Source organism: Anomalospiza imberbis, chromosome 7, assembly GCF_031753505.1.
Source record: "Anomalospiza imberbis isolate Cuckoo-Finch-1a 21T00152 chromosome 7, ASM3175350v1, whole genome shotgun sequence".
Lineage (NCBI taxonomy): Eukaryota > Metazoa > Chordata > Aves > Passeriformes > Viduidae > Anomalospiza > Anomalospiza imberbis.
The window spans coordinates 5,177,600-5,203,527 of NC_089687.1; the positions used below are offsets into that span (position 1 = coordinate 5,177,600).

General features: G+C 37.1%; 1 protein-coding gene across 1 annotated transcript in view; it reads left to right on the top strand.

Moving 5' to 3' along the window:
* LRP1B (LDL receptor related protein 1B) overlaps positions 1–25,928 on the top strand; it is a 633,449-nt gene that overhangs the window by 518,866 nt on the left and 88,655 nt on the right. Inside the window, exons 51-60 of the mRNA XM_068195161.1 lie at positions 1,135–1,254; positions 3,911–4,039; positions 4,922–5,044; positions 5,878–6,018; positions 7,146–7,333; positions 8,772–8,955; positions 10,168–10,253; positions 13,727–13,849; positions 17,542–17,723; positions 19,915–20,114. Of these exons, the coding sequence (XP_068051262.1) occupies positions 1,135–1,254; positions 3,911–4,039; positions 4,922–5,044; positions 5,878–6,018; positions 7,146–7,333; positions 8,772–8,955; positions 10,168–10,253; positions 13,727–13,849; positions 17,542–17,723; positions 19,915–20,114 (1,476 nt within the window). The remainder of the gene's footprint in view (positions 1–1,134; positions 1,255–3,910; positions 4,040–4,921; positions 5,045–5,877; positions 6,019–7,145; positions 7,334–8,771; positions 8,956–10,167; positions 10,254–13,726; positions 13,850–17,541; positions 17,724–19,914; positions 20,115–25,928) is intronic.

Consider the following 25,928-nt stretch of genomic DNA (forward strand, 5'->3'; position numbering starts at 1 on the left):
TCTATTCCCTTTTTAAATAAAACTAAATAAAACCTGAATTTTGGGGTTTTTTTTGGGTTTTTTTTCAGTTTTTTGTGGTATTTTTTCTTTACTTCTTAACATGACTGAACATTTTAAATTACTCTCTTCATGACCCAGTTCCCACTGACATGCTTCCATATTTGATTTGCAGTTTACATTGTATATTTTAATCTCATAACTTTGAAATTAGGAAGTACTGTGCACTGTGGCAATCAGAATCTTTTCTGTTGGCCACATTTCTCAAGCATAACTTGGTGTTTATATTTCCAGGTGTTATATACACTTGTTTACAATACTGTAAACTGAGTTAGCTGATTTTTGTGGGCAAAAGGGAAGGCAGTTAAGTCAATGCCTATTAATTGCTCTTGCCCATTTTGAGATACCTGTTACAATTCAGATTTAAATTCAGATTTCTTACCTAATATTCTTTTTAATGTTAATATTAAAATTTGTTGTCATCAGAATCGGTTGCAACAAAAGAAACTTTTTTCTTAAAGAAAGAACCCTGGGAAAAATGCAAGACCTGAATTTTTCAGGAAAGAATAGCATTGATTTAGGACAGTTTTGCAGTCTGATCTTGAATGTAGAAGCTCTTATTTTCAGTGTATAGCAAGGTGTAAATGGGATAAAGCAAACAGATTTTTTTTTTTTCCAGTGAGAAAAATAACTCCATCTTTAAAAGATATCATATTAACATCAGGAATATCAGGAGGAAGGCTGGGTTGGAAAATTTGAACTGTGCCCTCTCTGTCCTACTACCCAAATAAAGCAGTTCACTGTAGTTGTAGCATCTGTTAAATACGCAAACTAAACTTCAGTTTTTTAAAAGTGTTTATCCTCATCCCACTTTACAAAATATTTGAAAATATTGGAATGTCTTTTGGAATGTGTCACTGTTTATTTTTTAAAATGTGTTGGTGAATGCAAATTCTTGACAAATTGATAATATGATGAATAACAAAATTGGGGTTGTACAGAGTTGGAGTGTTTTAATACATGGAAACTGGGAGGAGAGAAAGGAGCAGTGCAAAAAATCCTAAACTGTGCTTGAAACAGCAGGGAATGCAGTGATGTTGTGAACCTAACAAATGCAGGGCCTGCTGTCATCCCCAGATTCGTCCTGCTCCTGGAATCAGTTTGCTTGCTCTGCAAACAAGTGCATCTCCAAGCAGTGGACCTGCGATGGTGAGGACGACTGCGGAGATGGTTTAGATGAGAGCGATGCCATCTGTGGTGAGTTGCATCTTTTCAGTTCTGGGTTGGGTCAGATCATGCTTAATGAGGGTGATCATGTGTTCCAAAGCAGAGGCTGGGAAGGGAACAAGGACAGAGTCTCCAAAGGGTGTGAGGGATCTCCTTCCTCAGCCTCCTCCAACCAGCAGATAGGTTAATTTTATGGGAACTATATGATTTGTGTAATTCTATTGATGCCTAAAGGGGCTGACCTGGAGCAGAGGCTAGACAGAGTTAAAGGAATAAAGTAGATAATTATTAAAAGGCCTTCAAAGGATACACCTTGGGCAGTACAAGAGCCTGGCCATGGCTCTGCCCAAGATGGGCCCAAAATGGTCACAAAAATGGACGACCGGTCACGAGTTTTCACACTTTTATAAGTTTTGACATATTAGGGTCAACTGTCCAATTACAGCTGCAGGTTATGTAGTCCCACCCTCCCAGTTTGCTTTCCTCAATTCGCTGGTGTTTACACTTTTGGGGCCTGAAGCTGCAGTGGTGTCCTTGGTTCTCAGGCTGGAAAAAGATTGTTTTGTCTAACTAAGCTGTGAAAAGAACTTTATATGAAATTCAGAGTTATACACTAAGGCAGTACAGAATCTGAAAAATATGAAAGCTGAAACTTCAGGCATCACTCTCAGTAAAGTTATGAATGGTAAGCCAGCTGGGTAAAAGGACAGCCAGCCTGTTCTCCAGTTCCTATCCTTGATGTAAAACCCCTTTTGAGTTTTACATTTGAGTGCCAGGTATTCAAAGACCCTAAAGTTATTGTATTTTTGTTTTAGGTTGTTTTTTTTTCCCTAGCTCTTTCTTTTATTCCCTCTAAAATTTTCTATGCCATAAGCATATACTGGATGATATTCCTCTCAAATTCCCAAACTCTTCAAGGTGCATAAGGAATTGAAAATTTTGTGTTTACTCTAGGGCTCTATGGACTGGAAATGTGTTATTGAATTATTTTCCAAAGAAAATCACATTGTGTCAAGTCATGCTGTCACAATCGGGTGATATTTATACCTCATTTCCGTCGCTCTCTGTATTTTAAGATTCTTTTTAAAATTTCAGCTTTTACCATTTAAAGATGTGTTCCTTTTCAAAAATCCTTCTACTTGAAGTCCATTCAACAAACAATATTTATTCTACATTTCCAGTGTGTAATCACAGTAAAAATATTGTTGATAACTGGAAGTGTTAAGTAGACAGAGGAAAAAATCTGGTTTGTTGAAATAGTTGCTTAATCAAAGATGTAGAAATGCCAGCAAATAAAAGGTGTGGGGGTAGAACTTATACTGTTCTAATATGGTAAAATAGTAATTATTTAGGACACTTAACTTCTCTCAAAGAGGGAAAAATCTGCACTGGGTATGACAACGGGAGTGTTAAGGCTGTGTTTCTTTTTAGGAACAGTAGTCAGATCTGAATTGCAAGGAGAAAAGAGATCAAAATTACTTCAGATTTTTCAGTCTTAGAAAAATCAGTATTTTTTTAACATGAAGTTCAATTCCAGAAATATCAAAAAGTGGCAAATGCGTTTAAGTAAGCAAAAGTTGCCTCTTTTGCATAAGTAAGATAGAAAATATTTTTTAAATTAATATTTTATTAAATTTTAATTAAAACTAGTATAAGATGCATTGTCTCCTTTTTATTGAAGAATTTTTAACATAACTAAGAGAATGCATAAAGTGGTGGATTGCACAAAAATTTACTTCCCAATGGAGGAAGTTTAACCCTAGAGTATAATATTGTCTAAAAAATAGCCAAAAAAAAAAAATAGGTAAATAATATGTGGAGTTAGTTGGGTCAGAGCTGTCAGATATTTTTTTACTCCCACTACTGTTGTACTTGGTGCACATAGTTTTCTTCTCTGTGGGATTGGTTAACAAAAGTTTGGAGTGCCTTTGGATTCCTGGCACAGAGTTTGGAGATGCGGGGATCATGTGGTTTGATCAGTTCCTGTGGCCAGTCAGTCCAAACACGCAGCCAAAGTTACTGACCAAAACTGGTTTGAAAAGCTATTCTGCTGGATAGTTTCCATGAAGCATGGGAAAATTAAGAGACTGAATAAATGAAAAGAGTGGAAGAAACAGCAGATGGTCAAAAGTTGGGGGTGTTTAGCCTGGAGAAAAGGAGACTCAGGGGTGACCTTATCACTCTATAACTCCCTGAAAGGTGGCTGTGCTCAGGTGGGGTTGGTCTCTTTCTCCAGGCAGCACTGACAGAACCAGAGGACACAGTCTCAAGCTGCACCAAGGGAAATAGAGGTTGGATATTAGGAAAAAGTTTTTCATGGAAAGGGTGATAAAGTTCTGGAATGGCTGCCCAGGGGGGTGGTGGAGTCACCATCCCTGGATGTGTTTAACAAAGCCTGGATGTGGCACTGGGTGCCAGGGTTTAGTTGAAGTTCTGGGGCTCGGTTGGACTCAATGATCTTGAAGTTCTCTTCCAACCCAGTGATTCTGTGAATTCTGTGAAAATTTGACTGTAAAACAATCCCAGCCAGTAGATTTAGCATAATGTGCAGAATGAAATAATCGCTGAGATTTTAAAATAAACCCCTTTAATCATCACCAGTCACTGTGCAAACATGGGCTAGGGTATTCCAGCTGGGGATTTGGGATGGTTCAGTGCTGAGGGCTCCCTTGCCATGTGTCCCCAGGCTCAGTGACGTGTGCTGCAGACACCTTCAGCTGCCTGGGCTCCCACGCCTGCGTGCCCCAGCGTTGGCTCTGTGACGGGGAGCGCGACTGTCCCAACGGAAGCGATGAGCTCTCCACAGCGGGCTGTGGTAGGTTTGCATGTCAAAAAAAAAAAAAAAAAAAAAAAAAAAGTTATTCTCATGCTATTTCATGTTATTTTCATGTTCACTTTGCTGGTGAAGAGTGCTGACCCACGTGTGAGCACATAGGGAGGATCCTTCACAGCTTTACTCAGGCTGACACACCAAGGCAGCCCAGCTGGAGATCAGGATGTGTTGCATGTCACAGGCTTTTTGCAGTGTTTACTGGTGAAAATCAGCACTTCAGTGACTCTGCCATTTTATTGCTCTTCCTGAAGAAAATGCTGCTGCTCATGTCAAGGATGTTGTGCATCAAGAAGGGAGATGCAAGTTCTGTCTTCAGTTTATTCTGGCTAATTGTTCAGATCCTGACATCTCTTGCCCTATAAAATGTTACTTCCAGGCTACCTGAGACACAGTTCCATGAACAGTGTCAGGAGTTCAGTAATAGTTTCATTGGAGGTTTTTTTTTAATTAATATATAAAAATGGTACATACGTGTATTCTATATATTTTGAGTGTTTGTGGACTTCAAAGAGCATTTGTTCAGGAGCAGACCAATATAAGGACATCTCTTCTTCCCAAATATTCTTTTCTTCAGAGCCAGACCTTAGTTTAGTCATAGACAGCATCGACTTCTGAAGCTTTTCTTTCTTGGATTACAGAAGATTTTAGCTATCTTTACTTCTGTAGCTTTCTTTGTGCTGAGTAGCTTTTTCTGGTATTGAATTGTGTGATGCTTCTTATCTGACTAAAAAGTTATGGTTATTTCCATTGAATTCCCTCAAATTCACTTCTCATTTCATCTTTGTGTAAGAAAATTGGCTGTTTATCTGATTGTTTTCAATTTCTTTTCTTTTTTTTTTTTTTTATGTGCTGTATTTTCCTTAGCTCCCAATAACACTTGTGATGAGAATGCTTTCATGTGCCATAACAAAGTCTGCATTCCCAAACAGTTTGTTTGTGACCACGATGATGACTGTGGAGATGGATCAGATGAATCCCTGGAATGTGGCAAGTATAAAAAAATAGAGTAAATAAAACAATTTCACACTGCTAACTGTAAAGCATTCTTCAGGGTCTGCCACTCTAAGGCATTATTGAGAAAGAAAGCTCTTCTTCTTTAATTTTTTTTTTATTCTTACTTTTAAATTATGCATTAATTAATACAGCTGGGAATTAACTTGCATCTGGGACTACAGTGGCAAATTATTTTCCATAGAGTCTTACAGTTGATTGCTAATAATATTTGTGAGAATTTTAAAAGTATGCCCTAGAATTTCTTGTTTAATAAGTTTATCTTTATTATATGTATTTTTGTCTTTGTCTCCATATATGTTTTTTTCCTATCAAAGAATCAAACATCTGTCATGATTATCACTGCATTTAAATTATATCAACTATAACCATATGTGAATATTTAATTTTCACCATTCACATTAATTTAGGGTTTCTTATATGTTCTGAGTGTCTGTTCAATGTATCTGGGCCATACTCAGAAACATTAATCCATATAAATAATACTTATGGAAAGTACAGAGCAAATATCCCCTTCAACATGACAATTTGGTGATTATCATGCCTGGTTTTGTGCTGTTACAATGCATATTGGTTATTTACTCTTAAATTTGCTCCAGAAATGAGAGCCACAACAGAAAATAGATAGAAAATATCTGTATATTACAGATTCCTTTATTTTGATTTCTCTCTTTGCTGGTGTATGAGCACAACACTCTGCATCTCTAAATGGAGCAAAAAATAATTTTCTTTGTGTTGCTTCAAAAATGCAGAATTTTACATTGAAGCTGTGAGAGCAAACATGAGGTGAGTGGTTGCTGGTTTTGTAGGGTATCGTCGCTGTCGTCCTGGGGAGTTCACCTGTGCTGATGGGCGCTGCCTGCTGAATTCCCAGTGGCAATGTGATGGGGACTTTGACTGCCCAGACCACTCTGATGAAGCACCTTTCAACCCCAAGTGCAAGAGTTCAGGTTTGTAATTTTTTGAACACGAGTGGCCTTTCTTTTTTGAGAGTGATGGTTTAGAGTGGTAAGTCAGCAAAAACCTCATAGCTTAAATTTCTAGTGCCTTCATGGTGATTTTGCTCATGTCTTGCAAGGAGAAAGTGTTCTAAGCATCCTAAACTTCACAAAGTCCAAGCCACCAGTTCCTATGGAAAAAAATAGCAGACACTGCCTTAATGCATAACTCCTGTTGATGTTAAAAGAAGATAATATTAATATTGTAATTTCCAAAGTTTCTAGCTTGCTCTTATAATGGTTACTGTGTTCCAGATATTCCTCACACAGAAGGAGATCATATAAAAGGAGATGTAAAGTTGCTCCCACTATAAATAATAAACACTGTTTTAATTTTCTTAGTAAATTATTGACTGAATGCTATTGGTTTTATTGATATTTTCTGCTTACATTAATAAGTTTGATGAGGTCTGACTGGTTTTTGAGAGGGAAATTAGTCCTGGTCTGCATCTGTTGTTCTATTCTGTGGCTTTCTGAAAGACCAATTCTTCTGTCTAGACCTTAGCATTTCATAGCACTGTAGCCTGGTTCTTTTTTCCAATTTTGATGGAAAACACTCATCTGCTGTGAGGTGAGGCAGCACACCTACCTTATATTTATTTAAATGTTTCAGTTGTTATTTGAAGGATCTGAATGTAGCTGAAATGATGTATTGAAGTTTTGCCAAACAGGGAAGAACTTATTTGCAGGTCATTAGATGAGGATTGCATTGGAATTTAGTCAGTTGTGTTCCTAAACCCCTCAGCATCCTCAGAGGGTGGAACTCATGGGTTTTTTTTTAACTTTTAGAAACAAGAACTGTAGTTTGTGTAGAGATTATGTAGAGTGTTCTCCATTATATGAAAATAAATATGTAGAGGGAGTAATAAATTGATGCTTTCACTCATTTTTCCAGGAGAGGCATAATCTTCAAAGGCACTGAAAAGTGAGAATTTATTATAAAGCTATCAATAAAAAATAAATATTCAATTGTTACACAATTTTTGACTTTTGCATGCACACAGCAGCTGATCCATGAGAAAACTAATTCCAAATACTAAGAGATGACACCAAGTTGTGTGTTCTTTTTTGTTTTCCAGAGCAGTCATGTAACAGCTCTTTTTTTATGTGCAAAAATGGCAAGTGCATTCCTCAAAGTGAGGTTTGTGATAACAAAGAAGATTGCAGTGATGGGTCTGATGAGAAAAGCTGCCACATTAATGAGTGCCTGAGTAAGAAAGTCAGTGGCTGTTCCCAAGATTGTCAGGACCTTCCTGTTGGATACAAGGTGAATAATTGCAAAATGTAATTTAATATAATGTGAGTTTTTAGCTCTTAAGTGTTTAACTATGGCATGATTATGAAAAAGCCTCACTGTATGGTGTCTCTTTGTAGTGAAGTAGCTTATGTGCCAAAATAGCAACATTCAAATTTTCATTTCCTGTAAGCAAACAATTGCCAATTGTATTTCAAAAATGTACATATTTTTAAAGCTATGGAAAATACCATTCAATGCTTTAAATACCACAAATCGTACTGGTGTATACAGAGCACTGAAAATCAATGAGTAAAAATTTTACAATACATAGGAATGAACAGCAGAAATAGTGGTTTTCTCCAGGTTTTTTTTGTTTGGTTTTTTTTTTTTTTCTTTCCCCAAGACAGAGACTCTTACAGAAATATTTAAACAAAGTAATATCACCTTAGTAGCAGAATAAAACTGTTCATTGTCTGCATGTGAGGATGTTTTTTGAAATTGCTCTTTGGCCTTGACAAGTAGAGAGGAACAGCCTGCAGCAGCCTGTAAATAGCAGCTAAAAATAGAAGAAAGACTTTTTTCAGGGTTTTAACTCTGAAGTAACCCTAACTGCACTCCTAAAGTTTCATCTTTTCAGCTGAACATTGGCCCACTGAGAACTAAATAAAATCTCTACAGCTTGGCTTAGATCTGCAGGTATTCAACCCTCTGGAAGTGTAAGGGTTGAGACAGAGACTCAAGAGCTGTGGAGTTCAACAAAAACCTTGTTGAAGTGGTGGAAAAAGCACGCCCTGGATCTCTGCAGAGAGAAATAGAGAATGTAGGAGGGAACATGACAGGAAGTCCTCTGTGGAAAAAATTTATACCCCTGTTTTAAAACCCCTCTGCCCAGTTGTATTGTGCACCTTTCCCATTGCATGTGATAAACTTGCCAGGATCAGAGAATATTCTGAGTTAGGAGGGATCCACAAGAATTGTCCACATCCAGCTCCTAATGGGCCTCAAGAGTTCTCATTCACATTTCTGTGTTGGTTACACAGATTGCTAGGTGGTATCAATGATTCCAGGGAAAACAGTTAAAAACTGTCTATCTTTACGAAAAAATAGATTTATAATTGAAAATGAAGACATCCAAAGGTCCATCCATCATTATTTTCAGGAAAAAAATCCTTTCTATAATTTTGAAAAGATGTGCTTTACTTTTTCTTCAGTTAAAGTAGAAAGAATAATTACTCATTCTACAGGGTTTTGTTTGGGATTTTTTGAAATGGTGCTTAGGATCACATCAGCAATATTTGAAAAGAAAATTAGATATGCCTCCTGTAAACCATACAACCGGCAAAGTAATTAAGATGTTAGATGAAAAAATGAGATGCATAAAAAGTTTATGATGCTAACATATTCAGAAGCAAGTACACACAGGTGATAAACAGAATTAAAAATGAATGTATTTGGTTTTCTTTCCCAGTGCAAATGCTGGCCTGGATTCCTCCTGAAGGATGATGGCAAAACGTGTGTAGATATTGATGAATGTTCATCTGGATTTCCCTGTAGCCAGCAATGCATCAATACCTATGGAACCTACAAATGCTTGTGTGCAGAAGGGTATGAAACACAGCCTGATAATCCAAATGGCTGCAAATCCCTTTCAGGTATTACTGTTTAATGCTTTTATAATCCACAGCTGTATTCAAATAATTTCTGGAAAAAAAATTAGCCCCAAGGTCTGTGTTGCCTTTATATGCAAGATAAAAACAGAGTTACTTTGAATCTGCTACTTTTTCGATTTAAAATAGCAATGTGACTGTGTCTGAATGCAATAATAAGTTATATTTTTAGTCTGTATTTTCCTCAGCTCATTTGTAATAAATAGATACAGTGGTTTTAGAAAGTGTGAATAATTAACTTTATTAGAAAAAGTATTAGAAAAGTTACAATGCATCACTTAGTTCTGCTTCTGAGTCAGATGATAATAGCATGGTTAGGATAAGATTTCATCACCTTTAGAATATTAGAATATGCATCAAACTTCTTCATTGAAAAGGAGGAGTAGGAAAAAATAATAGAAAATGCAAACTTTGTTATAACATGCAAATGTGTCCAGTACAGGAGCAGAGTAGGCTGGACAGCACATTACATTCTAGAGTGCAAGAGCAGTAGATACAAAGCCTTTAATACATTTTTATTATCACTAGTGATCTTTTTTTTTTAAATTTTAGTCGAGGTGTCTCTCAAGAGAGCTAAAATAAACACAGCCTTGAAAAATATTTTTAGAATTGTGTATGTCAGTGTCAGAGATGTTTCAGTGATGTCATGACGGAGTATCTGAAGGTAAATATTTTTTATAAACTAGAAATCCAGGGTTACACAAAGTCAAATCTGGCTTCAGTCCAAACTTAAAAAAATAAAGATTTTTATGAGTAGCTGTTTCTTTCTCGCTGTATCATTCAGACTAATGAAATCTCAAAAAGCAAAGGTCAAAACATGCTTGGTTTGCAACCATAACTAGTAGTCAGTGTTAAATTGAAATGAAATGTTGAAATTAAAACATGGAATGAAATATATTTCCCATTTAATCTCTGACATTAAATTAGGATAAAATACAGTGTGGTTCCCATATTACAAAGGCAAAAGTGTTAAATTGCATTGAAAGATATACTAATTGATTGCTTTGTTCATTTTTATACTGCATCATTGATCTTTCTTGGAGCATTTGAATGTTTTAAATATTTCTTTCATCCATAACATTGATCAGAGCATGTAACATTTATTTTTCAAGCCATCTGTATTTCAGCATTGTATTCCTGATTTTCCATAAATTAACGTAAAAGCTAGTCTAATATATTCTTTCTCCCGGGGTTTAGATGAGGAACCTTTCTTAATTCTGGCTGATCATCATGAAATAAGAAAAATTAGCACTGATGGATCCAACTACACTTTGTTGAAACAGGTATAAACCATAGTACCATGCTCTAAGTTTAACTCAATACTTTTATTTTTTTCTAAAGTTTGCAATGGACAGAAACATCATCCTATAATTGGCATTGTGTGCGCCACAGAACAACTGCAGTCCCCTCAGAGTTATTACAATACTTTTAATTGACTATTTTTTCTGGATTTGTCATGATAAAAGCTCAGGCAGTTGTTTTGTCAGTCATTCTGATGTACTAAAAAATTATGTTATTTGTGATCCTCTTCCATCACAATATGTTTTGTGCAATTTGTCTATTTCAGTTAAAAAAAAAAGCAAACAAAAATCCCCACTTATTTGGCCATGTATTATTAGGGCCACTTACTGTCATAATCTAAATCTATTTTCAGACAGGCAATCCCAATACTTATGGTATTACAAAATGTGAACTCTTATCTTTGTGTAAAGCTAATTTTTAAAGTAATTCCTCTAAAATATTATAGCAGAGAAAAGAAAAAGTGAAAAACTGGAAAAATAGAATGTGACCCAGTAAATACAGAGCTGCCATTTTTAGCAGTCTGCTGTCCTTCTGTGCTTCACCTAAGTGTAGTTATTTGCCACAGATTAGATTTCCAAAATAAGTTTTAATAAAAATATCGATTTCCTTGAATACTAATGGATCAATTGTAGTAAGACTAGGAAATGATTTACTCCCCATCAATAGCATTAGGCTTTTTGTAACTTGTGTCACTATGCTGTGCACCTAAAAGTCACAAGAGAGGTGCTCAGATCTTCACAGCAGTAATTATGAAATTAACCATCTTGAATGAAACATTGCCTTTATTTAAGCTTAGACATTGTGGAAGTCTGTCTGTTCTCCTGAAATCCTTCTGATTCCCTCTCATTTGCATCTCACTGCCTCTCTCCTCTTTTGCTGGTGGGCCTGTTCATAGACGCCTGTGAAAAGAGGGGAGCCACAGGACATTTTCTTCGTGGTTAGTGCTGACAGATGGTCCTGAATTCAATGGACATTGGAGACCAAGCAGCTCCAGCCACTGAACAAAATATGTGTTTTCCATGTTCCATCCATTCACTGGGGTGATAAAGACCTCTGCTGTCGAGCCCACTGGTGTTTGCTCCTGCAAAGGCAGCTTTTGATGTGAAAGCCAAAGAGGGATCTTTACCAGCAGAACAGGGGGGTTGTGTCCCTCATAAGGACATCCTTGTGTCCTTGTAGTTCCATGATGGATTTGGCTCTTTCCTGCACATCTACCAGGTGATGGCAAACACCAGAGTGGCTCTGGCAGAGGAGCAAACCCACCCTTCTCTCTGTATTTGGTCTGTGATTACCATTCTAATAGTTGTTCATACAAACTCAGAATAAAGGAGCTGAAAGTAGGAGCTCCTTCAGTCTTCTCTGAGTTATGTGCCAGCTTTTTCCTCTGTTTTCTTTTTCTTTCTTTTTTTTTTTTTTTCCAAATACACATAAACAGTACAACTGTTTGAATTGTGTCTCATGTATCATCTTTGCTTTCCATTTCCTTTACTCCTAGTCATCAAAATCCTCAGGGTTTCAATAAGCAGAGTAGATAATCATCCTCGTCATTTGTGATTTTTATCTCCATGTTTTTAAATGGGGCACCAAGGGAACACAAATCACAGCCAGGGATATACTGTGTGCTGTGTGCAACAGAAACAAACCCACAGGTTTATGATGAGAGACTAAGGCAGCTGATGCCATTTGAAATCTTCCCTATTCCTTCTAAAAAGCAAATTACTTGTGAAATGACAAAGAATTATGCTAGGAGGGTTTAAGTGAGATATGTATATGATAAAGAGGAAATTATGTCTGGACAGAAAACTCTGTTATAGACATACAGAATTCTTTACCTGCAGTTGATGTTCTGATAAAAATTGAAATTAAACTGACCCAAAATAAAACACTGAAAGCAAAGATGTGCAGGCAGTCAATTCTCTGTATTAGTCTTGATCCTTAGGAAACTTTTACAGTATTTAGAGAGATAAGGCCATATTTTTTACAAATTGCTGACTTTGATTTATAGAATGTTATAAAATTTTATTAAATAATATTTTGTGTTCGTTGACCTGTTGTCTCCTTGGTTAAGAATTTTGGGTGGGGGTTTCTCTGTAGATGCAATAATACTAACAGGAGGAAAAGACACAGGAACAGTGTTTTGCAGCCCAGTTATGACTGACAGAGCTGCAGCAGGTTTTGTGAAAAGTGTCTGCATGTATATTGTATTTTTGAAAAAATGGGAGTGGTCTTCCTGCACTGAATTGTTTCAGGCTTTTTTCCATGATGATATGTGCAGCCTAACTACTCTTTTCCTCTACATTTTGATCAAAAGGTGGATTTACAGTAATTACACAGCAGTAGATGGCGGATAAGCCGTGTATCAGTTTCTGTACGATTAAACATTGTTGTGCTTAGTTGTTTACTTTGGAGCTGGCTGGTCCAGCACACCCCTTCCCAGCAATGAATTACACTAAACAGGGAGGCTGCTGATCTACCTGAGAGCAGGATGCTATTGGGCTGATAAGGGAATTGATTAACTGACCTTGAATTTATAGAGGGAATACAGACCACATCCGTTCCTTTCACCACTGCTGCTCCGTATTTCACTGATAACAACTGGCATATTAAGAATATTTGTGATTTCACTACATATCAGAACATTCAGCAGGTTATGGGGCAGATAAGGAAATAAGAGGCATCATCTGAATGCAACCTACTTCTTCCTTATCTACCATTTGGGATGAAAAGCCATTATAGTATGATTGCTCCTCCCAGTGTGTTGGAGTACCTCAGATATAATCACCACTCTCTCTCAAAATGTGTTGGCTTTGTAATTGGAGCCACGGGAGATTCCCAGGTGCCTGCTGGATCTCCAGCTTTCACACCTTTTGCATCTACCACCTCTGTGTCTGTGTGTATCCACGCACACATATATAAATACATATATGTAAAGTACCTATTATACAGCATCTAAGAAGTCAAAACCTCCTCGTTCAGGAATTAACATTAATGCCTTTGTGCACCACCACCATTTTGAATCCCTGATTTATTTATAGTACTAAGGATTTTTTTTTCATGATTTAAATGTCATAAACATTATACTGTTTCTGATTCTCACATCTAGTTTGCCAAAGAAAGGCCAAAGGTAGAAATCAACAGTGAAACTGAGCAAAAGTTAGAAGCATTCACTGCTAAACTTCATTTATATAAGAGTACAGAGAAACACAGGAGCCTCACTTAGTTTCATTTGTCATCTGCATTTTTTGAAGTGACTCAATTTGTCACCATATTGATTTCTGTTACAGTCTTTGTCTTTGTTTTCAAGTAATGTATGCAAAAGAGAGGGAAGTGCTTCAGAAATATGCAGACAGTAAAATAAAGCATTAGGAATATTAAATATGTTTTGCATTCTGAATGCTATCCAGCAGTTTGTGTTCAAACATTTGAATAAATGGACTTTTTTTCATGTTTTTAGGGGCTGAACAATGTGATTGCAATAGACTTTGACTACAGAGAAGAGTTCATTTATTGGATTGATTCCAGCAGACCAAATGGCAGCCGCATAAACAGAATGTCTTTAAATGGAAGTGACATCAAGGTAATAGAGGATTAATAATGTCACTACTAGAATTAAATTTTTTGAGTGCTTTGGGAAATGCTCCTTCAAATATTTAAACCAGATTGTGAGGCTTTGGTGTATGAATACAAACGCAGCATGAGCTAGCAAGTCCTAGTAAAATTTAATTGCATTGGTATCTTATTTGAAGTAAAGATAGGGGCAAGGAGAGCTGTATTTAGGAGCTAAATTCCTTATGACTTATCTGACAGTTTACTGAATTGGCAGTTCCATGTGGCTTCCAGAATGCCAAAGAAAAAAAAAAGAGCTATAATTAGGTGTAAGCTGTGTAAATACACTGGCGTATTATTTCTTCCTATATAACATTTCCTGTGATCTTCAGTTTGTTTTTGTTTCACCTCCACTACTTTGATAATTAAAATAACTCAATGTCTTTGCTGTGAAGGGTAAAAGTGCACTCCCATTTCTGCACAGCCTGTCTGTTCTGCCTCTTTAGTGGATTAAGTTCACAAATCCACTATTAAGCACATTTGTTGACTTTTGTGAACATTTTCCCAGAACTGGTGATAAGCAGTAAGGAATTCTTTGTTTATTCTATTATGTCTGGCCTTCTGAAACAGAGACTTAAATGAGCAGGAACCTATCCTATGAATTTTGTCCCCTCTCTGCACACCAATAATCATGCAGAGAGAAAATATTTGTGCTTTTCCTTCTCAGCTTGGTGCATGGACTGACACATCCTCAGAGCACGTCAGCTTTGCTCATTATGTGAATTAGGGTTTGAAACTCATTGGCTTCAGTGAAACTTGTTTGCATCCTTCACACCAAAATAATTGTTCTTATAAGAAAAAAAAAAAGGAAGTGGATGAGCAGCTTCTGTCTATCTGATTGCATTGGGGTAAAAGTAAAACTCAGCATGCACTCAGAAGTTTTACCTGTGTGGGGAAAAAAATAGAAGACTGGCAAGTGTGGGGAAAAAAATCCATTAAATCCTTAAAATCATATTTATTATCTTTAAACAGTTTCCAAAGCATCCTCCTCAGCTTCTGTCCCTTCTGGATGATTCAGTATTATATAAGGGCTGGGGATTACTCAGACTGTTTATTTCTAATCTTCACTATTTCAAGAACAAGGAATTCTTCCTAGTTAAAAGTGTTCTAATAACCAGGTAGAAGATTATAAAAAAAAAATTGCTTTCTACTGATTCATTAATAATTTCATTTTTTAAGAAAAGATATCAAAAAGTTGAACAATCACTAGAAGAAAATTAGGATCTGGACATTTTGTTTAGGATGAGGATATTTCATTTTTTTGTCAATTTGCAATTTGCACAAGTATCATGTCAATTAAAATTTTATTCATATAGGAATCTATATTCAAAGCAATAATCATAAAAATAAGTCCATTTAATTTTCATACAAAAAACTGTTTTTCTCTGAAAAACTTGGCCCAGATCTGGCCTCTGAAAACTAAAAAAAGGTGAAAAAAAATAGCAAGAATTATATACTCCAACTCTCTAATAGTCTGTCAGTCACCTTTTATGCAGCGTCAAAGTTTTGTGACTCTTTGACTTTTTTATTAGCTTGCCATAGGACATACTTAATAGCTGACATAATTAAAAATTATTTCAAATGAAATTATAATAATTATTTCTTTAATTATTTAAATGCTGGGGTTATTATTTGTTATCTAGTAAACCTGTATACATATTTTAATGGGGTTGTTTTGTCACAAGAGAGAGTTTTTATGGTTTTTCCCCTGATGAATCTCTCATTTTAATATCTTCCCACTTGTGTTATTCTTTGCTATAAATAGATCTGCTGTCAGTGTAAGTGATGCTATTTGATGTATTGCCTCGGATTCCCCTTGCAGGAGATGGCATTTCTTCAGCACACCAGCTCTGGGAAGCCTGATGGCATCTCATTTTTCTTCTGCCTCTGCTCATGGAGGAGATACTTACAGAATTGAAATGGCAGCTTTTCACATGGCTGTGTTCAGCTGTTAACACAGTGTTTTATAGAGAGTTTAGATTCAAATGTTAGTGGGAAATGAAGTCAAAAGCTGGACCATGCACATGAAGTGCCACAGTGGTGATCTCAGTGACTGGGACAGGTTGAAGTGACTCTCCCAAGGAACAGTCTCCAGAAAGAGAGATTCATTAGTTTGGTTGATGCTCTAGTGTAGTCTTTAGACAGCTAAACCACTACCTAAATTTTCAGAATTATCTATTTCTGCATGAAAGGTCCCTTGTGCCAGTGCAGCAGTTGCTGCAATTACACATTTATGAACTGGTGAAGCTGGTAGTGTGGAGGCTTTAGAAAACAAAACCTCTTATTCCCATTAAAAAGGTGGTGTCTCCTGGAATTTAACTTTTTAAAAAGAATTTATAAGGTGATAAATTATGTAACAACCTGAGAAGGTGCTTTTACATATTCATAACTGTAAAACTGATTTAAAGCATCTCACTATATCCCTTCTTATCTTGAAGGCTTTTCCATGTCTTCAGATGGTAAATAAGTCTAAAACTAGCACATTCAGTTATACATAATAGAGGTTTATACATGAAGTTTATAGTCTGGTGCACATGCTGTTGGTGATGAGGATAACAGTAAATTAGAATGTTCACCACAGTAATAAACCCATTATTAGTGCTTAAGAAATCTCATAAATTTTCAAATATTGTTTTCTGATTTGTGTTTTTTTTTTCCTGAAGTTCTAGCTGCACAGACCTAATCAGAACTTAATCAGGAGTAGGTATCAGGTCAGGATAGATCTTCTCAGGAGTAGAATTTTCAAGCCTAGAAGAAATTGGACTCAAATGATTGTCACTATTCAAATATTACTGAACACTTAACATGAAGTAGTCCCAGACAAGCCAGACTGACTCATGCTGTCATGAGATTTGCAATCACATATATCTAGAGGAATTTGATCAAGTTCCAGAATTATCCAAGTCATCAAAACCCCTGAGAATAACACATCCCTGTCAGTAGTCTGTAGGCTTTCCAGAAGGTGATTAAACTGCTTTTGTCTCTTAACAATGTCATCCTTTCGAAATTTAACTAATTCTTGGGAAGTTCCTCATTCTTCTGCCACATGAATGTTGGAAATAAGAGCCCAGTATTTCCAACCAGTAACTCTGAGTGCTCTCATGGTCTCTCTGTCACGATGACATATGGCACTACTGTGACATTAAAATGAAGGATATGCTGATGGGGACTGCTGAGAGAAATGGGCAGATGAGAAGCAGATGTGCTCAAGGGCACACTGTGGGGAGAGCAGCCACATCTCCACTCCGTTCTGTGGAACAAAAAACAGAATAGTGAAAGGGAGAAAAGTTTGGTTTTGTTTGATTTTTTTTTTCTTTTTGCATTAAGAGAAAACTAGGTACTTAATATGAAAAATGAAAGATCAAAAGTTTTTAAAAGTTCATGCATAATGCAAAGAAGTTGGCAATTTCCTCTTTACAATATCATAGCATGCTCCATTTTCCCTCACTGGAAGGAAAGTGTCACATTGCTGTAGCTACTTAAGAAGTGTCATTACCTGAGAAGTGTCAGTGTTTAGCAGTGCATAATACCCAATTTTTACATGCTTTATGTCACTGTATGAAATATCCAGTCTCTCAATATCCTGGCATCAGTAGCTCTCGGATTATTGTCCCTTTTCCCAGTTATTTAGATAAATAATTAATGTAATTTTTGCTTTTCCAGGTAGTTCACAATACAGCTGTTCCCAATGCCCTGGCTGTCGATTGGATTGGGAAGAATCTCTACTGGTCTGATACTGAAAAGAGAATTATTGAGGTGTCTAAACTCAATGGCTTGTACCCAACTGTCCTTGTGAGCAAGAGAGTGAAGTTTCCCAGAGATCTGTCCTTAGATCCTCAAGCTGGGTAAGAATCAGCTTCAACTTTCAGTACTTCCTACTTAATCCTGATTTGATATTAAAATAATTGTTATTCAAAAATAGGAAATAATACTTTGTTGTTTGTTGTTTTGGGGGCTTTTCTATCTAATATTCGGTGATAGAAAGTTGTGTTGATCTAGACTCTACCTAACAAAGAAACAAAGTGTTTTTCCTTGCATAAAAATAGAAGCTATCTAGTTTACTAGTTTTTTCAAGATAAAAGCTATTTTCTACTATTTCTTAGACGTAGAATTTAATTTTCTTATAACTGTACCTTTTCTTCCTTGTAAAATTGGGGAGGGAGGATGCAGAGCTTTGTTTAATGTTTTCAAGAGATGAATACATGGGATATTTCTGTGGTTGCCTAGGCATCCCTGAGTATGCAAAAATCACTCTACAAAGTTATCACAGAGAGTCCCAGTCTTTCAGGAAGGCTTAGATATATAAATAAATAGGCATAATAACTTACTGCAGGAGTTTTTGGTGTGTATAAACAGCTTTCCAAAGCTGTTTTTTACAATTTTTTATTGCTAAATATAAGCTTTTCTTCATTTCTTTCAATACAGAATTTTACTGGAAATAAAACCTTGAATTCAGATATAATTTGAAATGGTGTTACTTGTATCTTGGGGTTTCTTTTTCCTCACAAACGAGAAATGCTTATCCTGCTGCTGCCATGCAGTTTGTTTCCAAAGAAAACATTTTCTGCTGGAGAGAGTGGAGAAAGTTTCCTCTCTCTGTGTGGAGCAGGCTGGGTGCCAGCATATTGCACCTGTGTGTTGTAGCATACCTGTAACTGTTCTTAGGGCCACCATTTCCTCCTGCACACAAATTCTGTTCCAGATGGTTATTAAGAATATGAGCTACATCTGGGATTTGGAGGGCCTGTCCAAAGCCTGTAGAGCAGAATCAGCTTCCCAGCTGGAAAGATCTGTCCTGAGGTTCTGAGTAATGGCACACAACAGCAGCCACACACATCCATGTACTAAATAATGGGATTTTTCTTTCTTTATGGCAAACATGCTCTGAATTGTGGATAAATAGCATGTTGAGGGGAAAATTGCTGCTCAGCTTTCCGACAGTCTCTCTCAGTGTTTCACCCATTTTTAAGCCCTCTGTGCGTGAAACTGTTTTAATGTTTTGGAGCTAGTACTTCTTGAAGCAAGTCAATTTGCATTATGTGACTGCATAACAGCAAAAAAGGTTTTGTAATATGTGTCAAAAAAAAAGAAGTAGATGCAATATTATATTTATGATAAATTTATTAATGATGCCATTTACGCAGGATATGAGATTCACAAAGTCCAGTTTTGGTGGTGCTTCAAATCCTAAGGTATCAAGACTAAGCCATTTAAATGCACATTATGCTAGTCCGTAATCAATTTAATAAAATCACACCTAGCATGAGGATTCTTATTCAAACCCTTTACATTCAGCACACCTATTTACAGACAGGTTCAGAAAAATGCAAAGATTTATCTGGAAGGTGGAAATTTGTACAGTAATTACTGATTTATTCTTGAGGTCAACTAAATAAATTAAGCATTGAGTCACAGAATGGTTTGGTTTAGAAGACACCTAAAGATCATCCAGTTTCAAATCCCCAAAATGGGCAGGCATTCCATTCACTATCCCAGGTTGCTCAAAGCCCCATCAAACCTGGTCTTGGACAGTTCCAGGGATGGGGCAGCCACAGTTCCTCTGGTCAATTATTGCTGCTGATGCCTAGGTCTAGGCTACCTAGAACAGAAACTAGATGGAGCTGAAGAATAAAGTAGGGATTTCTTAGGAGGTTTCAATAGATCTACTTTGGGTAGCACAAGAGCCCAGCCAGGGATACCTCCCAGATGATCCCAAAATGGTCACAAAGTGGACGACCGGTCACGAGTTTATAAGTTTTGGTCCATTTGCATATTGGATTTAATTGTCCACTTATAGCTTTAGGTTATGAAGTCCCATCCTTCTTGGTTTTCTCTCTTCAGACCACATTATTTATGATCTTGGGCCTGAGATTTGGATCATTTGTCCTTGGTCCCCAGGTAGAGAAGGAATTGTTTTGTTACCATTTTCTTATATGAAGCCCAGACCCACACACTACAGTAGCACCGAACCTGAAAAAGATAAAAGCTAAAATCTGAGGCATCATTGTTACTCAGCTGCTGTGTTTTGTTTCACAGATACCTGTACTGGATCGATTGCTGTGAGTCCCCTCACATTGGCCGTGTTGGGATGGATGGATCCAGGCAAGCTGTGGTTATAGAAACACAAATATCCAGACCTATGGCTCTCACCATAGACTACGTCAACCACAGACTGTACTGGGCTGATGAGAATCACATTGAGTTTTCTGACATGGATGGATCTCACAGACATAAAGGTTGGTCAGCACTTCAGTTGTTTATTTGTTTTCTTTTTGATGCTTTCCATATTATGTATAGTTATGTAAAAACTGTCCTTTAAAACCTCTTTCCAACCTTTTTTGAGATGATTTTTTTTTCTTTTAATCAATATTTTAAAATCTGCTTTTCATTTTTGTTCTCTGTTATGGATGTGAATAGCTTTTAAACGTGCAGTACTACGTGTTTGTGGGAAAAATGTCAAATAGAAAAAGAAGCTCTAGCAACACATGCAATAATCTGAGGCACCCTTTCAATTTTATACTCTGGCATATATGGACATGTTCTTGATTACGTTACAAAGTGAGTAAAAGTAGAAGGGAGAGATCCTCTGTGCCATGTGTCAGAATAGGGGGATAAAATCAGCCTTTTCTCTCACTTCAGAAAGCCTGAAAAAGCTATTAGTCTGCTCAGCATGAGACCAGTATTTCTAATGTAATTTGGGACTTTCCTGGTAGATGGGTGAAATAATAACTTTTGAAATACTTATGTACTGAACTAATCTTTATCCCTGTGTTTTGCTTCTCACCTGACAGATAATGAAAAAGCTTGTGTCATTTATCTGTAAAGCACTAAAAATAAAAATAATACTACACTATGATGAATTGTTCTCATATTCCAAATTGTATAATTAAAGATCTTTCATTTTAATTCAAATATATGAAATAGTATCGGCCTACTAAGTTTTTTGGGGGTTTTATTTGAGATGAAATTCTTACCTGAGCTCCTTCCTCGAGCTTTACCCAAACCTCAGCACTGCTGTACTGCAGGTAAAACTTCATGGATTTGGGATCTTTTAGGCTTTTAGCTCGTATTGGGTGCCTCCAGGTCTTCTCCAAACCACAACTGATGAAATAACTATTTTATTTTCAGATCAAAGCTTCACTATGAAATAAAAAAGAAAAAAAAAAAAAAAGGGAAAGCAAAACAAGTTTTCTAGCCCTTATATTCATGAATTGTAGGTTACAAATACATCATGAATAATTCAATGGCAGTTGTCTGAGATGGTGGATTGGAGAGACTCTAGCAGTAGCTACAAGAGCTGTAAACATTCCCATTAATTTCAGGATAATGTCCATGTTTTTTTGGGATGAACACCAGTCAGTTGTAACCTGCTCACCTAAGCAGCTCTTGCTCAGACATAGCCCTGAGCTGGATTCCTGCTGACAGTCTGCTCTTCTGACAGAGGAAGCAAAGCTCCCTATTCCTCTTGATGTCATTCTCTGTGCTGCTATCCTGCTTTTTGTTCTCATAAAATTATCCTCTTACTCTTCTTTCTGGATCTTTCAAAGGAAAGAAGTAAATGGTAGCCAATGTGTCTCTCTTAGCCCTAAACTGACTGCAGTGGTCAAACTTTTCAGTCTTCCCTTTCAGTCTGAGAGTTTCAGAATTTTTCTTTCTGCAGAAATGTCTTCTTGTCACTAAACTCAGGAGATAGCTGCAAAATCCCAGCCAGACCATCTTCAGTGTCCATTGTCTTGGTCTCCAGCCTGTGGGATTCTCCTGCACAATTGGATAAAATCAGTTTCAACTGCTTTGTATCTGCAGAGCTAATGTCTTCTTCTGAGGATGCCTGATCCTGGTGAAGAAGGAAATTTGTCACAATGCCACAGCAAATTTATCCAGATTTGGTACCAGTGAAGTATCTGAGGCAAGCTCCAAAAGCAATAGTGATTTTGTGTAAAGCTGGTATCGTGCTGCTTTTGAGGACACGTCTCTTTGAAGTCCACATGGTGTATAAATATTCAAGCCATAACTGAGCTTTGGGAGAAAGATCCTGAGGTATTTAAATGATGTGAAAGCAGATTTTTTCCTTAGTCAATGATCGTAAAGGATGAGGTTGGAAGAGACCTCATGGATCACCTAGTCCAACCTCATGGATCACTTAGTCCAATCTTTTCCGGGAAAAGCATGGTCTAGATGACCCACAACCATGTCCAGCTGCATCTTAGAAGTATCCAATCCACTATTTCCTTGGAACAATATTCCAATATTCTCATTGTGAAAATTTTTCCTCTTATCTCCGGTCGGAATCTTCCCAAGAGTAACCTGTTCCCATCACCCCTCACCTTTTCCGTGTAAAAAGGGAGTCTCCGTTTCTTTGCAGCCTCTTTAAAGGCTGGAATGTGGTGATGAGGTTTCTCTTCTAAAGAGTGAACAAACCCAGTTCTCTTAGCCTTTGCTCTCATGGCAGGTTCCCAAGCCTTGGATCATCTCTGTGGCCCTTGTCTGGATCCTCTCCCACCTGCCACACCTAATGCCTCTTGTCGCTTTCTGCTGTCAGGAGTTTCACTTAAATCATCGTTAACAAATCAAAATGAAGTTTTAGAAAAGTTTCTGTGGATTTAACAAAACAGGGATAGAATTCTTGGTGTCTGAAACAGATGAAACAGCCCTGTGGGTGCTCCAAGGGGAGCTTTGACAGTTTTGCAGAGTTCACACATAATAGTCAATTTGCCTTTAATCAGAGTTTTTTCCCTTTCTCCCTGCTTTCTCCTGGAACAACCAGCCAAAAAAAAAATTTCTTTGTGATTCAGCACAAGACTAGAAATATTTTGGACGATGAAAATTAGCCATTGTAAAATAATTATTTTAATAGGAGAAATTCAGTGTTCAAGTTCAGTGTTTGGAACTGTGATCCCCCTTGGCCTTCTGATATCTGTAATCCACACTGATAAGCACTTAAATGAGAAAGATTAGCTTTTATCTCTTGTGATAACTGTGTTCCTTGAAGGCATGTTTTTCACATGGATTTCATGGTCTGTTTTCCTTTGTCATTTTGGACATTTTTTATTGTCAAAGTTAACTAAGGGGGAGATGGTTGAGTTTGCTCTTATCCTTTGTGTTTTTGAATGGAGAAGGATAAAGGCACAGATACAGTGACCGCAAAATACATTTGCATGGAGGAGAGGGAAAAGTCTGAACAGGAATGCTGTGAGTGATGCAATCTGAAGTGCTCCTAATGGCAAAGTAATCATTTTCTCACCTGTTCCTGTGACCTCTGAAGATAAGGCTGGCTTGCTCCGAGGTTTTTTCCTGAGACTATGAGTTTTGGATTTTAAATTGTCTATTACAAAATGTATCAGAAAAGGGCACAGAGATTTCAAAAGACCCAGCAAATAAGTAACTCATGAGAATTAGTGGATTTCACATCATTAAGGGATGGTATGAGACAGTGTGCAGTGTTCTGTGCTCCACGTCAGATAATTTAGGACAAACACAACAATCTTAGGCTAATTATTGACACGCTGTCTGCTAAACCAGGGGGTGTTCATTATATGCAATAGGAGTTTATATGTATTTAGATCTTGGTATTAACATTTCTTCAACAAGTATGGGGTTTTTAAATTGGGTTGTTTCTTCTGAACCTTAAAGCTGTTTGAGGAGAACATCTGCTGCTTTTCTCTTGTAAAGTTCCTCTGCATTTCAATAGAGAAATTGTCTTTTATAATTGCCAAGAGACTCCTAGTAAGAATTTTGAAAACATGCTAACTAGGCCAGAAATCTTAGAGTGCTTGGAAGCTCTTCTTGGCGCTGGGGCAGCCATGACCTTGCTGGGCTGTTTGAAGTTTAATGCTTGGTTATATAAACTGTCTTTAGAGCTTAGTCAATTCAGCACTGCAGCATTCACAAATGTTATACACTGTAAATGATTAAGCAAGTATTGAAGCACTAATCTGGTTTACTTATGTGAGCTTAAAAAAAAAATAAATTAAAAATTTAAGAATTTGTCAGACTTAACTGCTCTCTGTTCCCACCACCCAGAAGAGATGCAGGCTTCACAGTTCCCTGGGTATCTGGTTCTCCATGCAGGTTTTCCCAACCTTCAGGGCTCCTAAATCCCAGAGCTGCCTGCATTCCCCCATTTCTCTTTGAAGATCAGCATTTCAGTATAATGAAACTGTAAAAGGGAAATCTGACAGTCCAATTTAGGAAGTACAGAAACTTCTCTGAGATTAGGTCTTAAACTGTTTCAAGTTGTTGGTTTATACAGTAAAAACAAAAAGTTGGGCACTTCATTCATTCATCTGACAGAGGCATGGAAATTAGCAATGGAAAAATGTTGCACTTTAACTAAATTATTATTATTAAATTACTTCTTTAGGTGTAATATAGTTAACAGAGAATAACTTCCCTGGAGTAACTCAATTTGAAAAAAACCACCCTGTTCTTGAGACAGCTTCTGCCTAAATGTTTGCAATTCTCAGAATTGGAGAGAATGCAAGTTTTGAAGTAACGAGCACAACGGGTTTGGAGATTACAACCACTTTCATTTTTAGTGCCTGTGATTTCAAAATTTGCTCATTGTAAGGGGTTTGCAGGTAGGAAGTGGGTATTTGTGTCTAATTCTGACAGAATTAAAAACCAGAATTAAAACCAGAGTTTTAAAAGAGAATATGCCCAATTGTTCATAAAATTGTCCTAATGTAGAAGTGATCTAAAAGATTACAGTAACCAATTCCTTCTAGATTTATACTGGAAGTTCTCATAGCTCAAAAATTAGAGAAGTCTGAAAGAGGGTTTGTTTCTCAGAGCAGATGAGAAGTAGCTCTGATATGGCAACAGTTTTTTCCCAACTTTTGAAGAGTCTATAGAATTATTTATTATAGCCACATCTGATGGCACAAACTGATAATTGCTTCCTCTCCATTATTGACTTCTGGATTCACTTTTCATAATTGTTCCTATAAAATTCTCCAATCCATATGTCTTGCCAAATCTGATTACTTTATTTTATTGGGTCCCTTCTCTTTTAAAGGACAATATTCAGGAGAAATTGTTCAGATTCACCTGTATTTAAGGCAGTTCACACAGTTACTTTACTCTAAGGTTGCCCAGTCTCCAATTTATGAAGACCAGTTTATGAAGGTGATGCCTTATGAAAGCTGACCCAGAACAGAGACTGGACAGAATTAAAGAATAAAGCAGGGATTTATTAGAAGGCCTCAATGGATCCACCTTGGGCAGTACAAGAGACCAGTCAGGGCTACACCCAAGATGAACCAAAATGGTCACAAAATGCACGACTGAACACGGGGTCTCTCATTTTTATAAGTTCTTGTCTATTTGCATATTGGAGTTAGTTCTCCACTTATAGCTTTAGGTTATGAAGTCTCATCCTTCTTGTTTTTCTCTGTTCTGTCTGCGTTGTTTGTGCTCTTGGGCCTGAGATTTGGATCATTTGTCCTTGGTCCCCAGCTGGAGAAGGAATTGTTTTGTCTACCCATTCTGAGAAGAGAGCTTACTGTTCTCTAATATGAAGCCCAGACCCACACACTACAGTAGCACAGAACCTGAAAAATATAAAAGCTAAAACCTGAGGCATCAAAGGTTGCCAACAGTTTGGTTTCTGTATATTCTGCTGGTCTTGTGAAATATGCTCAAATTAGATTATAAACTTCCGAAAATAGTTCACTATACCTGAAACTTCTCCATGAGTTGGACTTGAGCTATCACAAATTTTAAGGGATGGGCATTACTTACCATGCAGCTGTTCCTGTCAGGGGGTAATCAGGACAGAGAACATAAACCAGAGATTCTCTGTTTTCTCCCTGTTCCAATCAACACAATGGAAAAGGGGAGGATTTTGATCAAGGGAGCTGCTGTGTTGAACAGCTCCCATGGTTTCAGTAGAAGATAGATGAGATAAACCAAAGTGGCCCAGTGGTTTATGTCCTCACAGTTGGATGGTGGCAGGAGAGGGAAAGAAAAAAGAAGGAATAGCTTGGGGGTCTCTGGGAATGGATATGAAAACCAGCAGCAAGACAGGAGTCTAAGGTGAGGGGCTGGCAGGC